Genomic DNA, 23,097 nt, shown 5'->3' with positions numbered 1-23,097 from the left:
GCGCGCATGATAAAGACTAAGGACAGACATAATGGCAGCAAAGCCAAAGGCTAGTCTGTAGTCACATAAGTCTATTCGTTATTACAGTGGCAAGATCTCGAGACGGGTTGCCGACTGTATAGGGGGAGGGAGCGCGGCAGTCACAAGTCGATCCAATAGACAGTAACGGAAGGTGTAGTCGCAAACAAGTCATCAGCAGCAAAATCGAGGCAGTTTGTAGTCAATATAATACCTCAGGCGCTTTGTAATCTCACCTCGGGCAGCTTGACAGCGGTGTAGAGCAGGGTGCCAACAATCTTTTGTGAAATGCGGGCATCTTCGCAGCAGTAGGAAGTAAGCTAGCCACACTCATTACGATAGAATTATACAGCAGTAGACCACAGGCACTTGATAGTCTATCAGTTCTCGCAGCGGCAGACGTCAGGCAGCTTGTGCGCGGTGTAGCAGCATTGGGGCAGTTTGTAGTCACTAGAATCAGCTCTGCTGTTGCTACAGACTTCGGGCTGTTTGTAGTCTCTATTGGGCAGCTTGACAGCGATGTAAGGCAGGGGTAACAGCAATCTTTGGTGTAGTGAGAAGAGGAAGTCCAGGTAGCTTTCCAGCAGTAGGAAGTGAGCTAGCCACACTCATTACAATAGGATCTTACAGAGACTCCTTGGGCAGTATGTGGTCTATCAGTGAGATTTAGGGAGGGGGAAATGCGGGCATCTTCGCAGCAGTAGGAAGTGAGCTTGCCACACGCATTACAATAAGATCTTACAGGGACACTCCTTGGGCACTGTGTAGTCTATCAGTTCTCGCAGCGGCATACCTCGGGCAGCTTGGCAGCGGTGTAAAATAGGGAGTCAATAATCTTTATTGTAACATTAGGGAGCTCGGAAATCTGGGCAGCTTATCAGGTATGAGGTGGGTTAGTCACACACAATCAGTTCTGAGTCTCATAATAGCTATTAGCTAACCTCAGGGACTTGTCTCTATCAGTTCTCACAGCGGGAGACCTTGAGTAGCTTGGCAGCGGTGTATGGCAGGGTGACAGCAATCTTTTGTAATATTATCAAGGAGGGCGAGTCTGGGCAGCTTCGCAGCGATAAACTTCAAGCAGTTTGCTCAGAGTAGAGGAAGGGGAAGTCGCACGCAACACAATTCAGATCTTTCAGGGGCACTCGTCGGACATTTTATAGTCTCTCAGTCTCACAACGGCTAACCTCGGCAGATTGTATTCTCTATCAGTTCTCGCAGCGGCAGACGTCGGGCAGCTGGTGCGCGGTGTAGGGCGGCGCGCAGGCGGGCCCGCACACGCGCGCCGCCTCGTGCCCGCCGCGGGGCAGCAGCCGCCCCGGCGCCTCCACCAGCTCCACTACGTAGTTGGCGCGGAGGAGGCCGGCTGGTAGTTCTCATAGCGAGATACTACGGGCGGTTTGCTCAGAGTAGAAGAAGAGGGAAGACAAAGTACAATCAGATCTGACAGGGACACTCCTCAGGCACATAGATTTCACAACGTCAGACTTCGAGCAGCTTCACAGTGGTGTAGGGCAGGGTGCCAGTAATCTTGTATAGTGATAGGGAGGGGGGAATTAAGTCATGGTAGCTTTTAGCAACGGTATGGAGTTAGCCACATACAATACTATCAGATTTTACAGGAGTAGACCACAGGCACTGTAGTCTCTATCAGTTATCTTTCACAGCGGGAGACCTCGGGCAGCTTGGTGAAATCACACAAGTTGAGCAGTTTACACAGCAGCAGCATTGGGGCAGTTTGTGTAATTAGAATCAGCTCTGCAGTTGCTACAGTCTTCGGGCTCTATCGGGCAGCTTGACAGCGGTGTAGGGCAAGGTGACAGCAATCTTTACTGTAATGTTAGTGAGGGGAGAAGTCCAGTCAGCTTCGCAGCAGTAGGAAATGAGATAACATCTTATAGCGGCACACCTCGGGCACTTTGTAGTCTATCAGTTCTCGCAGCGGCACACTTCAGGCAGCTTGTGCGCGGTGTAGGGCGGGGTGCCAGTAATTTTTTATGTAGTTTAGAGAGGGGGGAAGTCCGGACAGCTTTGCAGCGTTATGCTACAGTACAATAAGATCTTACAGTAGTATATCACAAGCACTTGTCTCTATCAGTTCTCGCAGCGGCAGACGTCGGGCAGCTGGTGCGCGGTGTAGGGCGGCGCGCAGGCGGGCCCGCACACGCGCGCCGCCTCGTGCCCGCCGCGGGGCAGCAGCCGCCCCGGCGCCTCCACCAGCTCCACTACGTAGTTGGCGCGGAGGAGGCCGGCTGGTAGTTCTCACAGCGAGATACTTCGGGCGGTTTGCTCAATGTAGAAGAAAGGGAAAGACAAAGTACAATCAGATCTGACAGGGACACTCCTCAGGCACTTTTGTGATCAGCTTCGCAGTGGTGTAGGGCAGGGTGCCAGTAATCTCGTGTAGTGATAGGGAGGGGGGAAGTCCCGGCAGCTTTGTAACGGTATAGAGTGAGTCACATACAATACTATCAGATTTTATAGGAGTAGACCACAGGCACTGTAGTGTCTATCAGTTCTCTTTCACAGCGGCAGCTTGGTGAAATCACACAAGTTGAGCAGATAATACAGCAGCGGCATTGGGGCAGTTTGTAGTCACTAGAATAAGCTCGGCAGTTGCTACAGTCTTCGAGCTCTATCGGGCAGCTTGACAGCGGTGTAGGGCAGGGTGACAGCAGTCTTTTAGTGTTAATGAGGGGGTAAGTCCAGGCCAGCTTCGCAGATGTAAACGATGGGTTAGCCACTCACAATACGTCTTGAAGCAGTAGACCACAGGCACTAGTCTATCAGTTCTCGCAGCGGCAGACGTCGGGCAGCTGGTGCGCGGTGTAGGGCGGCGCGCAGGCGGGCCCGCACACGCGCGCCGCCTCGTGCCCGCCGCGGGGCAGCAGCCGCCCCGGCGCCTCCATCAGGTCCACTACGTAGTTGGCGCGGAGAAGACCGGCTGGGTAGTTCTCTACTTGGTCTAGGTGCTGGCCCTGAGAAAGAAAGATGAGAAGATAGTTAACTCTTTGTAAAGCAGTGGAAATTAGTTTTCACCATATTTTGTACCTAATTCGCTTGTCTTAAGGTCCAAAAACAATTACTTTGATCATGTTAGGCTTGTTAAAGTAAAGGGTTATGTATTTTGATACGGGAAGAAATTACTTTGATGTGATTTATGACACTTCATGATCTTAGATTTGTAATTCATAATAATTCATGTAATTCATAAGCGTACAAAACGCTCCACAGAACTGTGGTACACACGAATTCATTGCTGAATATAGGCCTCTCCCAATGATTTCCAGATTGCCCGGTTAGTAGCCTGCGCATCCAGCGCCTTTCTGCAACCTTCACAAGGTCATTTGTCCACCTTATAAGTAGACGTCATACGCTGCGCTAGCCAGAGTGACACCACAATGTCGGTCCGAGTACAGGCGATTCCTTTGCCGCAAAGCGTTAGGCAGGGAGGTGTAATATCTCCGGAACTATTCCCTGCTGCATTAGAAGATCCTTTCAAGCTCCTGAACTGTCTAAATGACGTAATAATTAGTCCTCACCGGCTCCAGCTCAGCCACAGCAATCTCGCACCAGGCGTGCGCGCTGCCGGCGCGGCGCAGAGCGCACGGCAGCCCCACGCGGTCGGCCAGCGCCTTGTATAGGACGGCCGAATATTGCGCAGGAGCTTACGCAATAGATGTTTCATCATCATCATCATTTTAGCAATAGGACACTCATTGCTGGACACAAGCCTTCCCCAATGATATCCAGACTGGACGGTTGGTAGCGGCCTGCATCCTTCCCACAATCCTTAAGGTCACGCTGCGTTGCTGGAAAGAATGTCGCAATGAAGCGTCAGGCAGGGAGGTGTAATATCTCCGGAACTGTTCAGGTTCAAGCGCGCTGCTGGCGCGGCGCAGCGCCGGTATCATCATTTATTAGTGCTGGACACAGGCCTTCCCTATTGATTTCTAGACTGGACAGTTGGTAGCAGCCTGCATCCAGCGCCTTTCCGCAGCCTTTGACCATAAAGGTGACCATAAACGCTGCTCTTGCCGGCGATGTCGCCAGCATGTCGGGCTGAGTATATGTATGAGCAGGCGATTCCTTTGCAGCGAAGCGTTAGGCAGGGAGGTGTAATATCTCCGGAACTGTTCACCGCTGCATTGGAAGACTCAAGCTCCTGGAAATGTCTTAATTCTCCCTTACCGGCTCCAACTCAGCCACCGCTATCTCGCACCAGGCGTGCGAGCTGCCGGCGCGGCGCAGAGCGCACGGCAGCCCCACGCGGTCGGCCAGCGCCTTGTATAGGATCGCCCGCTCCAGCGCGCCGCCGCAGCGCACCCAGCCGATGATTTATCATCATCATTTATGGCACAGGGCGCCTAGTGCTTGACACAGCCTTCCCCAATGACTTTCAGATTGGACGGTTGGTAGCGACTTGCACCCGGCGTCTTTCCGCAACCCTTCGGGTCACGCTGCGCTTGCTGCTTGCTTGCTTCATGAATGTCGCAAGCATGCATGAAGCGTCTGGCAGGGAAGTATAATATCTCCGGAACTATTCCCTGCTGCATTTGAAGATGCTTCAAGCTCCTGCAAATGTCTTAATTCTCCCTCATGGACACAAGCCTCCCCCATTGATTTCCAGACTGCCCGGTTAGTAGCCTGCGCGCCTTTCCGCAACCTTTATAAGTTCAAGCTGCAATGTCACCACCATGTCAGTCGGAGTACATGAGCAGGCGATTCCTCTGCAGCGAAGCGTTATGCAGGGAGGTGTAATATCTCCGGAACTATTCCCTGCTGCATTAGAAGATTCTTTCAAGTTCCTGAACTGTCTAAATGACGTAATAATTAGTCCTCACCGGCTCCAGCTCAGCCACCGCTATCTCGCACCAGGCGTGCGCGCTGCCGACGCGGCGCAGACCGCACGGCAGCCCCACGCGGTCGGCCAGCGCCTTGTATAGGACGGCCGAATATTATTTTTACCGAATACTATTATAACAATAGTGTTTCATCATCATCATTATTTTAGCAATAGGACACCCATTGCTGGACACAAGCCTTCCCCAATGATTTCCAGACTGGAAGGTTGGCAGCTGTCTGCATCCAGCGCCTTCCCGCAACCCTTAAGTCACGCTGCGCTTGCTAGAAAGAATGTCGCAATGAAGCGTCAGGCAGGGAGGTGTAATATCTCCGGAACTGTTCACCGATGCATTGGAAGATGCCTTCAAGCTCCTGGAATGTTCCTCACCGGCTCCAACTCAGCCACGGCGATCTCGCACCAGGCGTGCGCGCTGCCGGCGCGGCGCAGAGCGCACGGCAGCCCCACGCGGTCTTAGTACATGAGCAGGTGATCCCTCTACCGCAGCGGTTTCCAAACTTATTTAGTCTACTGTCCAATTTGAGAATAAATTATTTTTTAGCGCCCCCCATTTTTGTAGTCAAGAGTCGAGCTCAGTCGGTGTCTAAGAGTCCTCCTAATAGATGACGCCTCCCAAGCCTCTACACAACGTCCCGATTTTTTTCTGGGTCTCTTACCGCCCCCCTTTAAGCCTGCAGCGCCCACAAGGGGGCGTTATCGCCCACTTTGGGAAAGACTGCTCTACCGTGAGGCTTATGGCAGGAGCCGCTGCATTGAAAGATGTTTTCAAGCACCTGGAACTCCTGGGAATGTCTTATTTGTTCCTCACCGGCTCCAGTTCAGCCACGGCGATCTCGCACCAGGCGTGCGCGCTGCCGGCGCGGCGCAAAGCGCACGGTAGCCCCTTTAATTTAAGGCACAGGACGCCCACTTCTAGACACAGGCCGCCTCCATTGATTTCCAGACTAGAGACTTGCACCCGGCGCCTTTCCACAACCTTTATAAGTTGACGCTGCAATGTCACTACCATGTCAGTCCGAGTACAAGAGCAGGCGATTCCTCTTAGCGAGGCGTAAGGCAGGGTATCTCTCCACTGCATTAGAAGATGCTTTCAAGCTCCTGAAATATTTCTCGCCGACTCCAGCTCAGCCACGGCGATGTCGAGCCGAGTACATGACCACGTGATTCCTCTGCCGCATAGCGTTAGGCAGGGAGGTGTATCTCCGGAATTATTCCCAGCTGCATTTGGAGATGCTTTCAAGCTCCTGTAATGGAGGCCTGCAGCAGCCTAGACGGGCTGCTCGCCTTCTGGGGGGATCTGGGGTGGTTGGAGTAGGAAGATAAACCACAAATCGCGCACAATGGCCCAATCAGGAGGCTAAGTGCGGTATTCGATTGCCCTGCAAAACTAACTAACTAAGCTCCTGTAATGGTCTAGCTCTAAATATTCGTTCCTCACCGGCTCCAGCTCAGCCACAGCGATCTCGCACCAGGCGTGCGCGCTGCCGGCGCGGCGCAGAGCGCACGGCAGCCCCACGCGGTCGGCCAGCGCCTTGTATAGGATCGCCCGTTCGAGCGCGCCGCCGCAGCGAACCCAGCCGATGATCATCATCATTGATTACAGGACGCCCACTTCTAGACACAGGCCGCCTCCATTGATTTCCAGACTAGAGACTTGCACCCGGCGCCTTTCCATAACCTTTATAAGTTCACGCTGCAATGTCACCACCATGTCAGTCCGAATACAAAAGCAGGCGATTCCTCTGTAGCGAGGCGTAAGGCAGGGTATCTCTCCACTGCATTAGAAGATGCTTTCAAGCTCCTGGAATATTTCTCGCCGACTCCAGCTCAGCCACGGCGATTTCGAGCCGAGTACATGACCACGTGATTCCTCTGCCGCATAGCGTTAGGCAGGGAGGTGTATCTCCGGAATTATTCCCAGCTGCATTTGGAGATGCTTTCAAGCTCCTGGAATGTTCCTCACCGGCTCCAGCTCGGCCACGGCGATCGCCAAGTGCTGGACACAAGCCTTCCCCAATGACTTTCAGATTGGACGGTTGGTAGCGACTTGCACCCGGCGTGCGGCGATTCCTCTGCCGCAAAGCGTTAGGCAGGGAAGTGTAATATCTCCGGAACTGTTCACTGTCTGCATTGGAAGATGCCTTCATGCTCCTAAAACGCTCCTCACCGGCTCCAGCTCAGCCACCGCTATCTCGCACCAGGCGTGCGCGCTGCCGGCGCGGCGCAGAGCGCACGGCAGCCCCACGCGGTCGGCCAGCGCCTTGTATAGCTCGGCGCACCCAGCCGATGATCACACACGAGTTCAGGCAGGTAATATGACTCATCATTTCAGCTACAGGACGCCCACTGCTAGACACAAGCCGCTCCTAATGACTCCCAGATTGGAAGTTACTAGCATCCAGCGCCTTTCTGCAACCTTTATAAGTTCCTCTGTCTTATTCCAAGCTGAGTCGGTAATGTCGCAAGCATGCCAGGCAGAGTATGAGCAGGCGATTCCTCTGCAGCGAGGCGTAAAGCAAGGTGTAATATCTCCGGAACTGTTCACCGCTGCCCTGGAAGATGCAAGCTCCTGAACTGTCTAAATGACGTAATATCGTATCTTACCATCTCCAGCTCAGCCACGGCGATCTCGCACACAGCCGATGACTATCATCATCATTTATGGCACAGGGCGCCTAGTGCTGGATACAAGCCTTCACGATCGGACCGTTGATAGCGCCCTGCATCCAGCGCCTTTCTGTAACCTTTAATGAATGTCGCAAGCATGTTGGGCCGAGTACATGACTACGCGATTCCTCAGCAATGAGGCAGGATATCTCCCAACTGCATTAGAGATGCAAGCTCCTGAAACGTTCCTCACCGGCTCCAGCTCAGCCACCGCGATCTCGCACCAGGCGTGCGCGCTGCCGGCGCGGCGCAGAGCGCACGGCAGCCCCACGCGGTCGGCCAGCGCCTTGTATAGGATCGCCCGTTCGAGCGCGCCGCCGCAGCGAACCCAGCCGATGATCATCATCATTGATTAAGTCACAGGACGCCCACTTCTAGACACAGGCCGCCTCCATTGATTTCCAGACTAGAGACTTGCACCCGGCGCCTCTCCACAACCTTTATAAGTTGACGCTGCAATGTCACTACCATGTCAGTCCGAATACAAGAGCAGGCGATTCCTATTAGCGAGGCGTAAGGCAGGGTATCTCTCCACTGCATTAGAAGATGCTTTCAAGCTCCTGGAATATTTCTCGCCGACTCCAGCTCAGCCACGGCGATGTCGAGCCGAGTACATGACCACGTGATTCCTCTGCCGCATAGCGTTAGGCAGGGAGGTGTATCTCCGGAATTATTTCCAGCTGCATTAGGAGATGCTTTCAAGCTCCTGTAATGGAGGCCTGCAGCAGCCTAGACGGGCTGCTCGCCTTCTCGGGGGATCTGGGGTGGTTGGAGTAGGAAGATAAACCACAAATCGCGCACAATGGCCCAATCAGGAGGCTAAGTGCGGTATTCGATTGCCCTGCAAAACTAACTAACTAACTAACTAAGCTCCTGTAATGGTCTAGCTCTAAATATTCGTTCCTCACCGGCTCCAACTCAGCCACCGCTATCTCGCACCAGGCGTGCGAGCTGCCGGCGCGGCGCAGAGCGCACGGCAGCCCCACGCGGTCGGCCAGCGCCTTGTATAGGACGGCCGAATATTGCGCAGGAGCTTACGCAATAGATGTTTCATCATCGTCATCATTTTAGCAATAGGACACCCATTGCTGGACACAAGCCTCCCCCAATGATTTTCAGATAGGGTGGTTGGTAGCGGCCTGCATCCAGCACCTTCCCGCAATCCTTAAGGTCACGCTGCGTTGCTGGAAAGAATGTCGCAATGAAGCGTCAGGCAGGGAGGTGTAATAATATCTCCGGAACTATTCCCTGCTGCATTTGAAGATGCTTCAAGCTCCTGCAAATGTCTTAATTCTTCCTCACGAGCACAAGCCTCCCCCATTGATTTCCAGACTGTCTATCGCCATCCCGCAACCTTTATAAGTTCATACTGCAATGTCACCACCATGTCAGTCCGAGTACATGACGGGCGATTCCTCAGCCGCAAAGCGTTAGCCAGGGAGGTGTAATATATCCGGAACTTTTCCCTGCTGCTATAGAAGATCCTTTGAAGCTCCTGAACTGTCTAAATGACGTAATATCGTATCTTACCGGCTCCAGCTCAGCCACGGCGATCTCGCACCAGGCGTGCGCGGCGCAGAGCGCACGGCAGCCCCACGCGGTCGGCCAGCGCCTTGTATAGGATCGCCCGCTCGAGCGCGCCGCCGCAGCGAACCCAGCCGATGATTATCATCATCATTTATGGCACAGGACGCCCACTTCTAGACACAGGCCGGCCCCATAGATTTCCAGACTAGAAACTTGCACCCGGCGCCTTTCCACAACCTTTATAAGTTGACGCTGCAATGTCACTACCATGTCAGTCCGAATACAAGAGCAGGCGATTCCTCTGTAGCGAGGCGTAAGGCAGGGTATCTCCCCACTGCATTAGAAGATGCTTTCAAGCTCCTGGAATATTTCTCGCCGACTCCAGCTCAGCCACGGCGATCGCCAAGTGCTGGACACAAGCCTTCCCCAATGACTTTCAGATTGGACGGTTGGTAGCGACTTGCACCCGGCGTGCGGCGATTCCTCTGCCGCAAAGCGTTAGGCAGGGAAGTGTAATATCTCCGGAACTGTTCACTGTCTGCATTGGAAGATACCTTCATGCTCCTAAAACCCTCCTCACCGGCTCCAGCTCAGCCACCGCTATCTCGCACCAGGCGTGCGCGCTGCCGGCGCGGCGCAGAGCGCACGGCAGCCCCACGCGGTCGGCCAGCGCCTTGTATAGGACGGCCGAATATTGCGCAGGAGCTTACGCAATAGATGTTTCATCATCATCATCATCATTTCAGCCAAAGAACGCCCATTGCTGGACACAAGCCTCCCCCATTGATTTCTAGACTGGACGGTTGGTAGCGGCCTGCATCAGGTGACCATAAACGCTGCTCTTGCCGGTGATGTCGCAAGCATGTCGGGCTGAGTATACGTATGAGCAGGCGATTCCTTTGCAGCGAAGCGTTAGGCAGGGAAGTGTAATATCTCCGGAACTGTTCACTGCTGCATCGGAAGATGCCTTCATGCTCCTGGAAATGTCTTAGTTCTTCCTTACCGGCTCCAGCTCAGCCACCGCTATCTCGCACCAGGCGTGCGCGCTGCCGGCGCGGCGCAAAGCGCACGGCAGCCCCACGCGGTCGGCCAGCGCCTTGTATAACTCGGCACACCCAGCCGATGATCACACACGAGTTTAGGCAGGTAATATGACTCACATCATCATTTCAGCTACAAGACGCCCACTGCTAGACACAAGCCGCTCCCAATGATTCCCAGATTGGAAGTTACTAGCATCCAGTGCCTTTTTGCAACCTTTATAAGTTCCTCTGTCTTATTCCAACCTGAGTCGGTAATGTCGCAAGCATGCCAGGCAGAGTATGAGCAGGCGATTCCTCTGCAGCGAGGCGTAAAGCAAGGTGTAATATCTCCGGAACTGTTCACCGCTGCCCTGGAAGATGCAAGCTCCTGAACTGTCTAAATGACGTAATATCGTATCTTACCATCTCCAGCTCGGCCACGGCGATCTCGCACACAGCCGATGACTATCATCATCATTTATGGCACAGAGCGCCTAGTGCTGGTAACAAGCCTTTACGATCGGACCGTTGATAGCGCCCTGCATCCAGCGCCTTTCTGTAACCTTTAATGAATGTCGCAAGCATGTTGGGCCGAGTACATGACTACGCGATTCCTCAGCAATAAGGCAGGATATCTCCCAACTGCATTAGAAGACGCAAGCTCCTAAAACGCTCCTTACCGGCTCCAGCTCAGCCACAGCGATCTCGCACCAGGCGTGCGCGCTGCCGGCGCGGCGCAGAGCGCACGGCAGCCCCACGCGGTCGGCCAGCGCCTTGTATAGGATCGCCCGTTCGAGCGCGCCGCCGCAGCGCACCCAGCCGATGACCATCATCATCATTTATGGCACAGGTCGCCTACTGCTGGACACAAGACTTCCCCTAATGACTTAGGCCGCTTTCACATTAGGGCGTGAGAAGCGCGACAGTAGGGCGGCAGCGGCGTTTTTATAATGTGAAGACATGTATCCGCTGTCATATAGTATGAAATTATCGGCAGCGCATCTGTTGCGCGATTGTCGCGCTGCTAAGTCGCCTAAATATCAAAGCGTTCTTACAGATTGCCCGGTTAGCGCCCTAAGCGCCCAGCGCCTTTCCGCAACCTTTATAAGTTCAAGCTGCAATGTCACCACCATGTCAGTCCGAGTACATGACGGGCGATTCCTCTGCCGCAAAGCGTTAGGCAGGGAGGTGTAATATCTCCGGAACTATTCCCTGCTACTATAGAAGATCCTTTGAAGCTCCTGAACTGTCTGAATGATGTAATAACTGTTTCTCACCGGCTCCAACTCAGCCACGGCGATCTCGCACCAGGCGTGCGCGCTGCCGGCGCGGCGCAAAGCGCACGGCAGCTCCACGCGGTCGGCCAGCGCCTTGTATAGGATCGCCCGTTCGAGCGCGCCGCCGCAGCGAACCCAGCCGATGATTATCATCATCATTTATGGCACAGGACGCCCACTTCTAGACACAGGCCGGCCCCATAGATTTCCAGACTAGAAACTTGCACCCGGCGCCTTTCCACAACCTTTATAAGTTCACGCTGCAATGTCACCAGTCACCACCATGTCATTCCGAATACAAGAGCAGGCGATTCCTCTTAGCGAGGCGTAAGGCAGGGTATCTCTCCACTGCATTAGAAAATGCTTTCAAGCTCCTGGAATATTTCTCGCCGACTCCAGCTCAGCCACGGCGATGTCGAGCCGAGTACATGACCACGTGATTCCTCTGCCGCAAAGCGTTAGGCAGGGAGGTGTAATATCTCCGGAACTATTCCCTGCTGCAATGAAAGATGCCTTCAAGCTCCTAAAACGCTCCTTACCGGCTCCAGCTCAGCCACAGCGATCTCGCACCAGGCGTGCGCGCTGCCGGCGCGGCGCAGAGCGCATGGCAGCCCCACGCGGTCGGCCAGCGCCTTGTATAGGATCGCCCGCTCGAGCGCGCCGCCGCAGCGAACCCAGCCGATTCCTATCACGCAGGAATTCAGCTCGTTCTGGGAGAAAAATACAAACGTCCTAAACCTGAAGGATTAGTGTGAGTTTGCATCAAACGTCGACTAGCGAGTGCGTTAAAAAAATATATGAAGAGTTTAGTTCTTGAAAGTTTCCGCTAGGGGCGCTGTACAATCCGTCATACATTTAATGACACTTTTTTACGCAGACGACATCGAATGCGTTTGACGTAAACTCACACTACGCCCCCTGAATGTACCTGTCATAAAAATGATACTCGTACTTTTGTACCGAATGCAACAGGTTACGGGACTATTCCCACCTCTCGTTCCCACCGCTGCATCTCCTGTGTAGCCAGGATCTACAGGAACCGAAGGTCAAGTTTTTCCCGGGGGAAAGTTAAACTGTCATTGACTCGCAACGAATTTAATCAGAACATAAGAGAAGAATATTCAGGTTAAAAACTGTGATATTTTTGAAAAGCCAACTCTGGTGTTACTATTTAAATATCATATCCAAACCTAAATTACTGGTGACTCAGACCTTGAAACTTGATTATATGAGAAATTCTCCGGGAACTGATCAGAGATGAGCGAAAGGTCCTGATAGATGAAGTGCCCTGTACTTCGCAACAACTTCGTAAATCCTGGTTATAAAGGAGTAGCAGGGATTTGAATGCAAGGTATCGATAATACCAGGGCCGGATTAACCATCTCGGGGCCCCTAGGCACAGCTCGTTTCGGGCCCCCCATTTTTTTTTGTCGCGGAGGAAATGCTTTGCGCACCGACACCACTGCCGGGGGACAGGGTGGTGTGTGGGACTCCCGGCGCCCTAAAAAGGGCGCTGCTCCGTCCTGAAAAGGACGGGGTATACCCACTAAAACCTCCGCGGCGTTCTGTCATCGCCCAAGTGGGGGTATCGCGAGTATCCGGCCGTAGCCTTAGACTTCCGCGACACCACCACTGACGACAGCTCACCTACACGGCGGACCCTACACGCCCCCCTTGTGGGGATCCGACGGGAATGGCCCGAAACGCCAAGCCATTCCCGTCAGACGGAGGTGACAAGGGTGCCCCCGCACCCCCGGCCTGCTGGCCGCCACCTGGGGCAGAGTAGAACGGTCGTACAACGGCCTTCTCCACCCCCTTCTCCGCCTGCGGAGCTATGAGGCGAGAGGATCGGGCCACCTGGGGCAGAGTAGAACGGTCGTACAACGGCCTTCTCCACCCCCTTCTCCGCCTGCGGAGCTATGAGGCGAGAGGATCGCTCTCCCGTTCACGCTCCGCTGCCTCCTTCTGAAGCATGACCTCTTCGTAAAAGGAGGCGACCGCCTTCCAGCATCCTTCACTTCCCAGTATGGCGTTGACCAGGCTCGGAAGCGAAAGATCCCGGCCCACGACCGCAGTGAGGACACGGCGCTGCTCCTCCCAGCCTGTGCAGACCGCGAGGGTGTGCTGCACCGTGTCATCCGCCGCGCCGCATTTGTGGCACAGCGGGGATTCCTCTCACCCGATTCTATGTGCAGGTACGAATCGAAGCAGCCATGCCCGGTCAGCACCTGTGCCAGACGGAACGTGAGGCACCCGTGCGGTCGTTCCAACCATTAGTCCAGAACAGGACCAATGGCGTCCAGAGTGCGGCGGCCAAACTGCGCGCGAGTCATGTCTTTCTTCCAGCGGTCGATCATGATCTCGCGCTCTTCCTGCCTGACGGCGCACAGTGTTGCCACGGCCGGACAAAAACCAAATTTTGGAAACTGAACGTAAACGAAAATTGATTACCTATTATTCAAACTGAATATGTGTGTCGTGAAAATGCAAAATACTGAAGATAGATTCCTAACAGAAATGAAAATATGACTGGTCAAAGTAGGGCGTCCGATAACAAGGTTTCCTTGGAACAAAAATATTGCTTTATTCATTTAGGCACTGTTTTGTCAATTGACAATATTTACACGATAAAAAATATGGGTTCTAGAGTTCAAGGTACTGTCTTTTAGAAAATGTACTTGTGTTTATAAGTATAACTTAAGCCTATTTATTTAATAAAAATTAACAAAATAAGTGATTGAAAACTACCTTAAAAATTATACTCACAAGGCTGAAAGTACATACTTTCCATTACTTTCCGTAACGAAATATTGTTAGAAATTATCCTCAGATATTATATTTTCATGTTGTAAAAACAAATTTTGCTACGACATACTACCGGCGCCGTTTTTTGCGATTCTCAAAACTAAGAATTTTTCCGAGACGCTGTTTGAGAATTGGATCAAGTTCCTGTAAACAAGCGGTCAATTACACATGGTAACATACTTAACGTCATTACAAAGGTGCCCCAAGAAATACATTTGGATGATATAAGCCTATCGAGCTATGGAAAGCCACAAACCCTAATTATTAAGCTGAAGTTAGATGATATTTTGCATTCATTTTTGTTCCAAGTTTGTACTAAAATCTGTACCAATTTCAAAATTAAAAAACGTATTTTTCTATTAGATATAGTTATATTCTATACAAACCTGACATAAGGTACTAAGTTCAAATCGAAAATAATTTTGTCCGTTACTTACTATGAACCGGCAACACTGTGCGGCGCCGCGCCGCTCCGGGGCTGGGCGCTTTCCACGCGCCTTCTGGTCTGCCATCCAATGATAGATGACATACAAGACCCCAGCTTCTAGCTCCCAAGGAGGAGTACCAGCAAGGACACACGCCGCAGCGTGCCCTACCGTGCGGTAGGTCCTTGGGACCCTTTGCGCTATGGCCCGCTGGGGTCTGCGCAGAAGGGCAGCATTCTCCCTCTTGTTGAGTGCGTCCGCCCAAATTGAGGCGCCATACAGCGCCATGCTCCTCAGAAAGCCGGCATAAAGTCGACGACACCTCGTTTGTGGCCCTCCCGAATTCGGGAGGAGCCAACTCAGTGCGCCGGCTGCCTTGAGGAGGCGTGGCGCTAGCCCGTTGAAGTGCGGGCTAAAATGCCACCTCCCGTCAAGAGTGAAGCCCAGATATTTCATCTGGCCTTTGACGTCAATCCTAACGTCCTTAACCACAATGTGGGCGTCGGGAGGGGCGCGCTGGCGAGGCCCCGGAAAGAAGAGGGCCTCAGTCTTCTCCAGCGCGACTTTCAGGCCGAGGTGCCGTATTCTGCGAGCGACTAATGTGCCGCCCGCCGCCGCCAGCCGTGCCGCGGCCCCAAATGTCTTCCCCGGGCAGTGACCAGAGTGTCATCCGCATAGCATATGACACTCATGTGGGCCGAAGAAGAAGAAGGACGCCCCGGAGGAGCCAGTTGAAGCCTAGGTTCCACAAGAGTGAACCGAGCACCGAACCCTGCAGAACCCCGCTGGCTACGCCGCGCCGTTTGAGCTGGCCGTCTCTGTTAACATAAAGGACTTCGCGGTCCCGTAAGTAATCGGCCAGCAGCGCTCGAAGGTACTGAGGCACTCTGTGATGTTGAAGTGCCTACAGTATTGTGGAATGAGGGATGGTATTGAAAGCGTTGGCTATATCGAATGATACAGCCAACACACCCTCACCCCTCTCCCTAGCCTCCGCAGTGAGGCTTTTTAGCCTCTGAAGGGCGTCGACCGTCGACCTGTCATGTAAACCAAAGCCTTAATGTAATGCCAACGTTACATGACACAATAATATAGAAATATGACGATTGAATGTGTAAACCAAAATAAGGCGAAGTTTTGAGGTGGTTTTGTTGCAAAAAAATAATCTTTAACATTTTTTTTTTGTATTTTTTAATCGGGGAGTGCTGGGCCCCTGGTCATAGTGGGCCCCTAGGCACTGGCCTAAAGTGCCTTATGGATAATACGGCACTGGATAATACTCGCTCATAGCTAAAGAATAGAAGAGCTTACTACAGCCCACACTTATAGAAGATGTTCTTACCATGATATCCTGCAGATGCAGGTCGACACTGGCCACGGAACAGTCCCTTTCCTGCGATAATCCACTCATCTGCTCCGCTACGAACTCGCCCAACAAAGTGGCGCGTTGCTTCAACGAAGATGACACTTCCTCGCATTTGTCGCGATATCTGTTTTTAGGGAAACAAAGATAATGTACTACTCAAAATGATGCTCTTCATTTTTTTTTACATTATTAGGGAAACAAACAGTGAAAAAAAAATTAAATACGTAATAATAACAAACAAACCCACCTAACTTCGTAGTGAGCATTTTCAATTTCAAAGTAATGAAGCGATTTAGCTCTGAAAAAAAAACATATTGATAAATAAAATATGGTCCTTCGTGGTGCGCATAAATTAAAAGATCCTTCCATATGGATAATAATGTATAAGCAGTGCCATGTTATGAATTTGATCTTTCGCGGGCAAAATCAGATATTATCAGAGTTAATCTACATATTTCTTCCATGCAAAGCAAACATTTCATTGCCATAGCTAGAAAACAAGCGCTCCTACGAATTTATTTTGCTTCATTTTTTTATCCTTTGAATTACTATAAATTTTAAAGCTCAGTGTCAGAGTAAAGAAGCCTATGTGATAGTTTGATAACTCACGGGTCCCCAAACCAGATCCTCAGCTTGAGCAGATAGGAGCGCAAGTTATGGTCGTCAGGCAGTAGCGGCACGCGGAGACGAGAAGAACTCATTCCCAGCTTCGACTCCGATTGGTGGTCTGTGAAGTAAAACGTTTTTATAGACCCAATATACTTGTAGCGTCAGCGTATACTGCATTTGTTTATTAGACAAAACACAGTAGGTCGCGCGTCACGACTGACGCACATCTTATTAGTATATAAGCAGTTAATAATTAATAAACTACGCTCTTGATTATCGCACACGCATCCAGCTGTTTCATTTGTCGTCTCCCTGCTCAGGAGCCAAATTGGTGACCCCGACGTGATTCTCCGTGATTGCACATTTCAATCGGCCTTCCACAAGCGGTTATCACCGATTGAAATTTCAAGAGGCATATAGTCACGGAAATCGCAATTTTGGGAGAACAACAGCTGGATGCGTGTGCGATAATCAAGAGCGTAGTTTATTAATTATTAACTGCTTATATACTAACAAGATGTGCGTCAGTCGTGACGCGCGACCTACTGTGTTTTGTCTAATAAACAAATGCAGTATACGCTGACGCTATATCCTGAACTGTCCTATCCGTGACATTGACAGCGGGGCGCCACCGTCAATACCGGATCGCTGGTTCTGATTTTTGCCATGTTGGAAACTGTTGGAAAGTATGTACACGGGAACCCGATGCCTATAAATCTTGAATCATTCCCAATCAATCTCACTAGATGGCGACATAAGTATCGAATTTCTGAAGACGTTTGTAAAAAGTCACTAATGCTCAGTAAACAATAATGAAAAAATGTTTTACACATTAATTTGTTCATTTAAACACAGTGAATGATTCAATTAAACAATATTTCTTCATATAATAAAATTTTATCATTAGTAAAAACTGAAGTCTTAAACAATCGTTTTTGCAGCGCTGTAGAAGTAGCATTTAGTTACAAATGATGTAATAGATGGCGCTCATCGCTGCTGTTTTATTTCGTCACTTATAAAAATACTAAAATAGGTTTGGTTTTGCAACAAATTATTGTTTTATTAATTGTCATATTTCTTGTAAAATGCAAAAAAAAAAAATCTACATTCAAATAAAAATGAAAGAAACACAAATTAGCATTACAAAAGTTCGGCTATAATTTGTCTAACATTGTGCATTGTGGCGCCTAAAATCGACAATATTGATTTTTTTTAAGATTATTAGCAATTTGTATTCCAAATATTACCAATAGTCCCATTAGCCCCTCGTGTTAAACTAAATGAGCTTGTGTTACAAGTGGGCTCACCACAATAGTCGAGCGGCGGTGGGATTCGAACCCGCGTTCCCCGGATCTCGAGTCGGCCACTCCGACCCCTTCACCGTTCGGCTATCGTGGCTATAAAAGGTTCGATTGTTTTCCTTCCAATTATGATAACCTACCCAGTGTCACTCACAATAATAATTAAGACGAATCTTAATCTAAAGACCTACATACACTGGAAAAACATAACCCTTTTTCTGGTGTAGTCGGTTATAAACTGTATTGCCCATAATAATGTTTAAGGTCCACCTTTTGTTCATAATGTTAAGAGCATTATCCGCCAGTCAACGTTTCAGCCACGCAGAGAGCTGTTAGTAGGTAGGTGCGGTGCAGAGGTGCAGTTAATGTTTTTTTTACTCATTTAATTTATTTTAAGATGTATAGCAAATAAAAAAAATCTTTACCTAGTACCTATTAAAGTGAACCCATTGTTAATCCCCTGTTTAATTCCATTGTTAATTATTAAATTCGGCCACAACATAAACAAAGTGAGAGCTTTGCTGTCTCACTCGCACGCTCCATACCTACTAGCTGTAGCTGGCCATGCCGAGACGCGACCGCGCGGCCCATTGGATTGGCGTCATTGAAAGTAGAAGCAGGGTGCGCGAGCGGCAGGCAGCGAATGTTACGGTAGACAGTAGGTAATTATCCTTAAGCAAGTTCTCTCCCAAATACATGTCAGTCTGCATCAAGTTGTATTTCACTTATTTAAAATCAAAATGCAGATTCATTCGTGTGCGTTAACTCAGAGATATCGTCGCTTGCCTCTCTAGGTGACATATCTGAAATTTTTTTCGAAACTGAGTTATCTACACCATCTTAATTAATTTCGCAAGACGAATCGATCTATCTAATCGCCTGAAAATTTTGCAAAATGTCAGTTACGTCAGTTAGAGAGGCAAGCGACGATATGGTGACGCTGATCAAGATGTGCTTATGTCATGGAAAAGGTAGAGCCTTAAATCCTGTAAATGTGCCGAGAATCTAGCATTTTTGCCCAATAAGATTTCGGAGTAATTGAAGAAAATAAGAGTCCGTTGCAGTAATGCTTGAAAACGTTACTGCAGCCACATTATTTTTACCCATTAGCCTTAGCCAGATTAATTTTTTTCAATAAGTAGCTTATATTTGAGCCTTTCCATGGTCTAGCAGCGACATTTGTGCCCAACCAACCAAGCCAATCTCTTTAAATATATTTATTATTTATTTAATGAAAGAAACATACAGCTTTTATATTACATATAGGTACAGGAAAACTTTAGTTTATTCATAAGCCAAAAAAGTTTCCAATGTTAATTTGTCAATAGTGAAGACATATTATAAAAAGCCAAATCGTAAGCCTTACCATGTTTAACGTTAAGGTAGGTACTTACGAAGAAAAGTTTTAGTGTGAAATTAAGGACCAACTTATACTTCAGTTAATAAGGTTATTTAGCGTCTTCAATAGAAAGGGATAATATTCGACATCATGTTAAGAGTTAAGAGTTGCGGTTTAGATTAATCTATGGATTATTATCTGTGCCTAAATATGACTGTAACTTGTTTTGTGAGCCTTAAATAAGTAAATAAATAAATAAAGTCGTTCGAAGAAATGGAAATCCCCAAAACGTTACCACGGGGGGCTCAAACGTCGCTGCTTGACCATGGAAAGGCAATACAACCTACGCCATATCGAATGACAAATGATCAAAAATCAAAATATCGAATACGTTTCATCGACCGATCAAAATATCGAACGATCAAAATATCGAATGCTCAAAATATCGAACGTTCAGAATATCGAACCATCAAAATATCGAACGATCAAAATATCGAAAGTCGATATAGACGTTTTTATTAAATTTCATCATGCATCATTTCTTCAAGTTTATAAATTTTGAGAATAATGTCCGTGGGGACCTATTATAAGCCTAGCCTGTCCCAAAAAGGAAAGTTCAGAAATGATGCGTGATGAAATTTAATAAAAACGTCTATATCGACTTTCGATATTTTGATCGTTCGATATTTTGATCGTTCGATATTTTGATGGTTCGATATTCTGAACGTTCGATATTTTGAGCATTCGATATATATTTTGATCGTTCGATGAAACGTGTTCGATATTTTGATTTTCGATCATTTGTCATTCGATATGGCGTAGGTAACCCCAAATACAAGCCACCTATTGAAACACCTTAAATCTGGCCAAGGCTAATAGGCAATAATCATGTCGCTGCTGCAGTAACGTTTTCAAGCATCACCGCAGCGGAATCCCATTTTCACCAATTAAGTACTCCGCAACCTTACCGGGTACAAATGGTAGACTCTCGACACATTTACAGGATACAAAGCACCAACCCCTCCACATAAGCACATCCCGACCAGCGTCACCATGTCGCTGATGTAACGCACACGATTAATTTATGAATTATTAATCTTATCTACCTACTTATTTAAAAAGACCAGTGTCGCGCGCTAAATGAAAACAAGCTTGGTAGGCAGGTACCCATCCATTGGGGCTACTCCCGATCCCAGTAACGTCAATACACTTAATAGGTATGCATGCCAGCCATTCACGCAGCACGTGTAAGTGAATCGAAAATGATGCTATAGTCCGGTCGCGCGCCGCCGAGCCCCACAGAGCAAAGTAATACGACGGGGACGGGCCGTCCACAGTGAGTGAGCGAGCGCGACAGCAATACAATTACGCGCGAGTGATAAGGATCGGTAGCATGGTGTAATTGGACGAAATTCTACGTATTCGGCGACGATAAATAGAGAGAGAGAAGGAATAAAACATCAGTAAAATAATAATTAAATAAGTAAATAATATTTTGCTACCTAGGTATATTTTGTGCTAGCACGGTATTATTACTCGTAAATAAATAGGTAGGTGCTATTATTTTCGCGAGTGACGCGCAAACGAATGCAACAAAAAACCTAAACCTAAATCACAGATAATCCTAAATCTTAAACCTGTTTGTGCAAGTCGATTAAAATGTAGGCATATTTTTGAATAAACTACGATACGAGCTTAGATTAATAAAACCTTATTAATCTAAGGATACGAGTACGAAAAACTAAAACTAGATTTTGTATTTTTTACGAACAGTTCATTTGATATTTATTTACTTGACTGCTCCAGAAGGAGGGTTATGTTTTTTTTACATAATAATTATTTCTGAATATTTTTACGAAAAAAATAAGTTTTTTATTGATATCTCTACCTTTATTACTGCATGTTTCGATATTGTCCTGTTTTATATACCTAATAAAATAAAACAAATTAGAGTTTTATGATGATAATTTGAAGCGGGATACGAACCCATGGTGCTGGATATTGAGCGTCGGCTGTGATCATTGTGCTACTTGAACATTATTATACCATGCCGAAATTTTCAATAGTGTCTCTAATCTGTTTTTTGCTTATTTACATGTCTTCATAAACAAAGCAGTAAACTTATTGGCTTTAGCGCCATCTTTTGACATAGCACGCCAAATAAATACTCCACTCAAGTTGCTAGAATAGAAAGCATTAGCGGGTCGCAAACCGCGGGACGATGGTCAAGTCCGCTGCGGCACACTAGCGCGATCTGTTATCACCACTAAGAAACCAAGCGGGCCCGAGCAGTTTCAAGACTTAGGTCGGCCACATTTCGAGTATGGGATGATGCATCTGTACTAGTATTATATTATCTGTGGTATGTATATCAAAATAGTATATAGTAATTAAAAAAAAGAAAAATAAAAGACAGTCGTAAGTCAGCAACTGACTCGTTTTACTTATAGGTTATGGGCCCAGACCCATTTTAAGTGAAAAAATAGTTTTGTAGTATTTTTCGTGTTGAGTCAGTTAAAATGAGTTCTAGTTATCTCGCTAACGTGCCAAAGTTAAAAGGTCGCGAAAATTTCGACGATTGGGCGTTCGCAGTGGAGAACTTGCTAGTTCTGGAGGGTGCAGAGAAGTACCTAAAGCAAGAAGGAACGGGTGCAGTCGCAGAAGCGGCAGATGCAAAGACTCGAGCAAAAATGATTTTGACGATTGATTCATTGAATCATTATTTGTGCACATAAAGGATACAACGACCGCGAAGGAATTGTGGACAAAACTACGTTCTTTGTTCGACGATTCAGGATTTTCACGGAGAATAACGTTGCTTCGTCACCTGATTTCTATAAGGTTGGAAAGCTGTGAAAATATGACGAATTATGTGACACAAATAGTTGAAACGTCTCAACGTTTAAGCGGAACAGGATTCGCTATAAATGATGAATGGGTTGGTTCATTGTTACTTGCTGGTTTACCTGAGCGATTCATGCCTATGATAATGGCGATAGAGCACTCCGGGATTCAAATAACCGCGGACTCGATCAAGTCGAAATTACTTGATATGGAAGTGGATCTAAGTGAAACGGAACGTAGCTCGGCATTAGCAGCGAAATGGCAGAAAAAACCGGCTAAACAGAACAGCACTAGCAAACATGGCGGACAGACAACCAGTACGTCAAAGTCAGGAAATATCAACAACACGAAAACAATAATTTGTTATCGTTGCAGAGAAATTGGTCATTACCGTAACCAGTGTCCACTTTTAGAGGAGAAAACAGAAACTACGAAACAGAATAATGCTTTCAACGTTGTATTTCTCAGTGGAGGTTTTAGTAAAAGTGATTTTTATATCGACTCTGGTGCAAGTATGCACATGACACCGAATGAATGTTGGCTGAAAAATCCTCAATACTCATCAAGTTTACCAGAGATCATCGTTGCCAATAAGATGAAAATTCCTGTTTTATGTTCAGGTGACATAGAAATAACGACAAGTTGCAATTACGACATAACTGTGAAGAATGCGTTGTGCGTACCAAGTCTCACGACTAACCTCTTGTCGGTGAGCGAGTTGATTAAAAACGGGAACAGCGTCGTATTTAAGCCGAATAAATGTCTCGTAAAGAACAGACTGAACAAGTTGGTTGCAGTAGCTGATCTGGTTGATGGAGTATATAAGGTGAGAGTAAAAGCACAGAATTGCTTATTGACAACAGTCGGTGGAGTCACATGGCACAGACGGTTTGGTCATATTAAGAGCACGGACATGAACAAGATGAAGAGCTGTGGATTGGTAGAAGCTGTTACTGTTCCAGTAGAGACCACAGATTCAGTGGGGGAGTTGCTGGAGGAATCTGCGGTGAATCCAGAATACTCTTTTGTTCAG

General features: G+C 48.4%; 1 protein-coding gene across 1 annotated transcript in view; it reads right to left on the bottom strand.

The window, feature by feature from the left end:
* Positions 1-2,112: 2,112 nt before the first annotated feature.
* LOC135071896 (uncharacterized) overlaps positions 2,113-23,097 on the bottom strand; it is a 41,625-nt gene continuing 20,640 nt past the window's right edge. The window contains exons 13-18 of the mRNA XM_063965797.1: positions 16,581-16,698; positions 16,219-16,269; positions 15,948-16,095; positions 11,915-12,085; positions 2,816-2,996; positions 2,113-2,270 (exon numbers count right to left, since the gene is read on the bottom strand). Of these exons, the coding sequence (XP_063821867.1) occupies positions 2,113-2,270; positions 2,816-2,996; positions 11,915-12,085; positions 15,948-16,095; positions 16,219-16,269; positions 16,581-16,698 (827 nt within the window). The remainder of the gene's footprint in view (positions 2,271-2,815; positions 2,997-11,914; positions 12,086-15,947; positions 16,096-16,218; positions 16,270-16,580; positions 16,699-23,097) is intronic.

This window comes from Ostrinia nubilalis, chromosome 1 (genome assembly GCF_963855985.1).
Source record: "Ostrinia nubilalis chromosome 1, ilOstNubi1.1, whole genome shotgun sequence".
Taxonomy (NCBI): Eukaryota; Metazoa; Arthropoda; class Insecta; order Lepidoptera; family Crambidae; genus Ostrinia; species Ostrinia nubilalis.
This window is presented reverse-complemented; position numbering and strand designations above follow the sequence as displayed.